Below are 6,769 nucleotides of genomic sequence, written 5' to 3' on the forward strand. Positions count from 1 at the left end.
TTACATATTCATAATCTGCTGAAGATAATTCCATTGTTCTTCATTTATGGATCTTCCACTATATTGTTTTACCATATCATTAAAAGATTCAGCTTTGCTTTCTTTCCAATGAGTCCATGTTTCCCACTGCTTCGATAAATATTCATTTCCCTTACGCAAGAACCATTTCATTAACTCTTTTCTTTGGGTATTAGCATAACTATCGGAAGTAAACCATGTTTTACCTCTTGCTATTTTTGTCAAATAGTCAACATGTAACTGTAAATATTTTTTAGGAATACTTCCTTCGTAATGTAACCATTGTTGCACTAACCAATCTTTGGTTTTTTCATTTTGCCATTGAAGCAATTCCCTCACAAACAATTTATACATTTGAGATTCTGCTTGATTAAACCACATACTGAAAAATGTTTCCATTTGGTAGTTTATATCATTTTGAAGCCATTGATCCCATTGAGAGTCAATGAATTCGGGTGAACATCTCAAATTATTTATTTTCTGACGGTTTATAATACAACTATATTTATACCATTGACCTTCAATTGTGTGTAAGCGACGATTCCATTCAGAATCTTTGTTTTGAAGGAACCAAACTTTTTTATTATTTAAGTGAATAATGAAATTTTCCCATTCTCCTTCTAACTGAACAATAAAGTTATGCCAGTTGTCAATATACCATCCACTACCTACCTTTCTACCATACTCAGGTGTCATATAAGTATCATCATCTATCACCACTTTTTCTGTTTTTTTTGGTCCTTGATCTGAGTATGCACCATCGAATACTTCATATTCTGTTTTTACAATATTATCAAAGTGCTCATTAAGTGCTTTATTATGCTCATATATTAAACCTCCATCCACAATTTTATTAAATAATTTATCATATTTTTTTTTTTCCAGTTTCTTAGATTCGTCTTCTTTTGCATCTTTATCAGGTTCTTTTTCACGATCTTTCTGTTTATCAGATGTTATAGATTCTTTTGATTCTAATTCTTCAGGTAGTTCTTGTTTATCTATTTCTGTAGTTTCCTTCTTTTTTGAAGACATAACAAACTTTTTCAAATTTCTTTGTTGTTCTTCTGTTAAAGGAGGCGTTTTATCTAAAATCGTACTAAATAATTCATCGTAATTTTTTTTTTGTGATTTCTTATCTTTTTTTTCTTCAGCTTCAGTTTTTGAATCGTATTCTGCTTCGCTTAATGATGCTTCTGATTCTGTTCTAAAATCTCCATCTGATAGAAGTTCATCTAAATTGTCTTCATCGGGTTTTAAAATATAATCAAATTTCTTTTTTTTATTTTCGGGTAGTCTTAATTCTAATGCATAATCTCCCTTTAATAGTTGTTCTTCTGCAAGTCTATCAAATGATTGCTTTTTATTTAGAATAAATTTAAACATTGTTTCATCTTTTTTATCAAGAGTTATCAAATCTTCAAATTCTGGTGCACACTCTTCATATAAAGCTATCTGTTTAGGTGCATTTTCCTCTGTAACTTCTTCTGAAGGTAATTTTTCTTTTAAACCTTCCTTTGATTTTTCTGGGCTTGGGCCATCTTCCGTTAGACTATTTGTTAAATCTGAAAATTCATTTAATGCATCATTTACAACCGAATTTAAAGTAGTGTTTGGGGTTTCTTCAACCTGTTCATATTTTTCACCATTTTGCAAATTTATATTATTTTCATCATCTTTCGAATTCTCATTATTATTTGGAACTTCACTCAATTCGGAAGTATTTTTTGGCATTTCCTCTAATTGTAAGTCATTCTATATCAAACAGAAAAAAAAATTTCAATATATATTTTGTTAATGGTACTATAAATTTTTAAAATAAATCATATAATCTTATTTATTGTTTATAAATGATTCTTATGTACTTACTGAAGAAACGTGAATTATAAGAAAAACAAAGGACAAGATAAATAAATTTATATTTTTATATGAAACCATAGTTTTAATATTTTATAAATAAATTGATTTTTATTTTTAATAATTAAATTTTCCAGATTATTTAACTTTCTAATATTAAAATAATATTATATTCTTAATAATGTTTTCCTGCTTTGGCTTTATTTTAATAAAAAAAAAATTTTTTTATTAAAAATTAAAAGGTAATTTATCTTTCTTCTGCGCAAATATAGGTATAATTAGAAATGGATCAAGTAGTTTCTTGTAGATAATCTCATTACTTCTAATAATGCTCATTGCAACAAAAGAAAACATAGTTAATTACAAATAATATAAATTATATATATATATTATTATGTATATATATATATATATGTATATATTATATATATATATATATATATATAGATATATAAATATATATATATTATATTATATAAAAAAAAATAAAAATATAAAAAACAATTTTAATTGTACATATATTTTTTCATTAAAAAATCAATACAAAAAAAATTTATTTACTATAAAAAATAATTAAAAAATTAGATTAAATTAAAACGATTAGAACATTTTTTTTTTCAGAGTTTCATTTAAGGTCGACATTAAAATTTTAAATCTTTTGCAGTAATTTTGCTATTCTTTTTTATAATTATGAACTATATCCCTTTTTTTACAATATCTCTAATATTTTTTATTATAAAATATAAATTCACTAATAATATATATAATTAATAAGAGGTTTTTTGAATTAAAAAAGTAAATTTATTCTAAAAAAATAGAAAAAATTAATTGTAAAAGGATAGAAATAATGAAATTTTCTACAAAAAAGATTGAAATTAAAAAAAAATTATTCTAACCGGGAAAAAATAAAATTACTATTTATTCTAAAAAAGATAAGTAAAATTGTTTTAATCTAAAAATGAAAAATAAAAATTATTCTAAAAAAAGTAAAACAAAAAAAAAAAATTTAATAACTAGGAAAAAATATAATTATTTAATATAATAAAGTAAAACAAATTTGTATATTATGGATATAGAGAAAAAATAAAAATTTTATTATTTCATAATAAAATTAAAAAATTATTTTATAAGAGAAAAAAATATTAATTTTATGGAAAAAAAAAAAATTTTTTGTTTAAAACAAAAAAATATAAAAATTTATATCCCTAAAAGAGGAAAAATAAAAATTTTTTGAGAAAAGAACAAGAATATGTTATATAAAAATGTTTCTTAAACAATAAAATTTATTCTAAAGTAAAAATATAAAAAAAACCTTATACCAAAAAATTTATAAATTTTTTATAATTTAAAAAAGTTTTAGAAAAATAATATATTCTTAAGTTTTCGTAGTTTATTCTGTATAGTATTTTTATTCATTTGCTTTTAAGTTAAAATTTTTTACGTAAAATATTGTACCATTTTTTATATTCGAAGCAAAGACTTCTTTTTTTTAACTTTTTAACTTGTTATGTGTAATAACAATTGTTCTAATATTTAATGTACAGTTTAGTTCGGCTATAGTTAACTGATATAAGAACGAATAATATATAATAAAAGTAGTAGTATATGTTAAAAATAATATAATATATAAAAATATGTTAATAATATATAAAAAGAAAAAATTATTATAAAAACTTATAAAAAAAGAAGGGGGAAAATAATTTCTTTTACTTTTATAATTATATAATTTATTTGTTCTCTTTTTTTCTCCTCAGTCTCTTATATTGTTGTCTTTTTTTTTCTTTTTTTATTTTCATGTTTTTAATTAATATTACGAATAAAATTAATCTCCCATAATTAGTTCACCGGCTTAAGTATGTAGGAAATTTATATTCTGGTTTTTTTTTTTTTTTTTTTAAATAATGTAATCTCCAAGAGATATATTATATTAATAATATTTTAATGGTTCCTTTATTTTTTTTACATTTCTTATATTTTAATTTATCTTTTATTTAATATACGTTTTTAAAAGTAAAAGTAAAAATAGAAGCACCCAATAATTATTATCTATAAATACCCCAACCTCAGAATTTTGCTTGAATATTAATATAAAAGTATATATTCATAAATAACAAAAAATAACATTAGAATAAATTTTTTTTTTCGTTGTTATAATTCTTTTTATATTAATAATTTATATTAGAAATAAATGTTTTGAAAAGGATATTTTTTTTTTTATGTATTTATCATATATTTTATATAAGAATTATAAATTAAACAAATATTAATTTATTAGTTTAGAACCAATTATAAATAACTTTTTTATATAATTTTTATTACTTTAAATGGAGGAGATGTTTAAATAATAATAATAAATAGTACGTAACTCTTTACAGGTCTATATGATATTACGTGAACAAATGAATAATAAAATTAAATTTAGTAAAAAAAATGTAAATTTTAAAATAATGTTTTAATAAAAAAAAAAAAATAGTTAAGAGAAAGTATAAATACATAGGTATTATAAAAATATATACATTTTTATATACAATTAATAATTAATAAATTTTTATAGATTATAAATCTTGTTAACAAAGTGTTATGAATATTTTTTCATAGTGGGTAAAGCCCATAACACACATAATATTTTTTTTCTTTTTTTTTTAGAATATTTCAAAGATAATAATATGGTAATTTTTATATACTTTGTTTTTTAACAATACTTAGTAAAATTATCATAAAATTAATTTTGTTTTTTAGCGATTAAAAAGTAGAAAAAGTAAAATTTGTATAGATATTAATTATATGTTTTCAAAGAGAAAATTTTCATAAATTTACATACTTTATTGTGCAATAATGTTAAGATTATATAAAAATGTTTAAGATTTTAAAATGTAGAACGGTTCTGTAGTAATATAGGAAAAAGCATTAAAATAGAAAAATTTAACTAATAAATATAGCACTAACGATAATATTTTGTAATTAAATTTTCATATTTATGAAAAAAAAAAATGGATTACTAAACGTTTTTTTTTGATATATATATATATATATATATATAAATGTTTAAATCATAGCTAATACTTTAGCTGATCGAATATTTGCCCTAACAGATAGAAAATGTTATAAATATTGCCAAAAAATTTATGATACGATGATAAATATTCTATGGAGGTAGCATATTCCTTTTATATGTATTATCTTAAAAAGAAGTAAAGTTATATGTATATTTTCTTTTTATAATAATAATATCAAAATATGAAACGTTTTTTCATAAAAGTTTAAGAAATATTGTATAGAAGGAAATATAGAAAAGATTAATATACTTTAAAATAAATGTATTATAATTTCGATATAATATCATTCGTATTTTATATTTCACATTATCATTTAGTATTGAAGTAAATTTTATATCTATCATTAAAAAAAAGAAAAGAATAAAAAAAAGATAAATAATAAATTTGTTTAAGTACTCTGAACAGAAAAAAACAAATTATATAAAAAATATATATTATGTATAATATATTCCTTATATGAACAAAATATATTACCACATTAAAATAAATTATAGAATTAATTCTTTATCTCCCCCCAAATGATGAAATTTTTTGATCACAACATATTAAGGTCTAGTTGCGTAAGGAAGAAAATACTAACTCGTAATATATATTATTCGGAAAGATCATGATAATATTTAAAAGTAGAAATATTAAAGTACCTTTATTTATTGACAGCAAAATAGTTTAAATATAATACAACAATTATAATAGTCTAATGAGATTAAATATGAATTCAATTTGATTATGTAATACATTATAAATTAATTCGAATTAATTAAAAATTTTGGTTAAATAGGAAAAAATTCAATCTGGACGCATGAATTATAATAATGCTAAGGCATAAATTTAAAGTAAAGCTCATATATATAAAAATAAGAGGTTAAATAAATAACAATAAATAGAGAACATTATAATTACTTTATTATTATTATTATTATTATTATTATTATTAAAATGTGAAATTAAATAAAACAGCAATAATAACTAGTATTACACAGAAGAAATGTAATATTAATATCTAATTATATTAAGAAAAATATAACTACATAACTATTAAATATTAATTTCTAGACATATGTATAAAAAAGTAAGATAAAAGTTGATTTAATTATGATGGCTCCATTAGGACCTAAAGCGAGTTTGATGAATATGAAAAAAAGAAATAAAATGCAAAGTAGTTACATAATGTCTTATTGGAATTATAATAATTACTGAAACATTAAAAAGTAATGCATAGTAAAAAAAGATAAACGATTAAAATTAGTTAATAAATATATTAAATATTGAACCATGTTAAAATAATCTATTATTTAACAATAATACAAAAACAAATTCGTGTGTTGAAATTTATAAAAACACATAAGAACTTATCCATTAAAATTATATGTATAGCATTATAATAAAAGTTATTTTAAACGTTAGAATAAAATATATATAATAGTTTATTGTACTAACTATAATTGTATCTTTATAGTTCAATCTGATGGAAATAATAGTGTTATATTATGTTATGCTTTGTATTGGGAATAAGAAATAAAGTCAAAATTACATTTTAGTTTTTGGATAATGAAATAAAGAACATATTATTATACATATTCTCATTCAGCAGTAATACGATGAAAAAATATAAAAAAAATAATATATAGATTAGAAAAGTGAAAAAGTTTTGAATAGTAAAATATCTTGCAATATATAAGTAGCATAACAGAATAAAAAAAATGTTAATTGTAACTATGGGATAAGAAGAGGGACAATAATTAATATAAAAAATAAAAAAATTGAATACATTATAGCATCACTATATGCATATAACATGTGGTACATTTATTCAAAATTAAATAAAATAATAACATAAGACC

General features: G+C 19.8%; 1 protein-coding gene across 1 annotated transcript; it reads right to left on the reverse strand.

Annotated features, from left to right (window-relative positions):
• Positions 1-1,749, reverse strand: MKS88_003068 (tryptophan-rich protein; the record flags this gene model as incomplete). Its single annotated transcript, XM_067216129.1, has 1 exon — positions 1-1,749. The coding sequence occupies one exon, from the start codon at positions 1,747-1,749 to the stop codon at positions 1-3; it is 1,749 nt and encodes a 582-aa protein (XP_067073639.1).
• Positions 1,750-6,769: the final 5,020 nt, after the last annotated feature.

The sequence above is a fragment of the Plasmodium brasilianum genome, chromosome 9 (genome assembly GCF_023973825.1).
Source record: "Plasmodium brasilianum strain Bolivian I chromosome 9, whole genome shotgun sequence".
Lineage (NCBI taxonomy): Eukaryota > Apicomplexa > Aconoidasida > Haemosporida > Plasmodiidae > Plasmodium > Plasmodium brasilianum.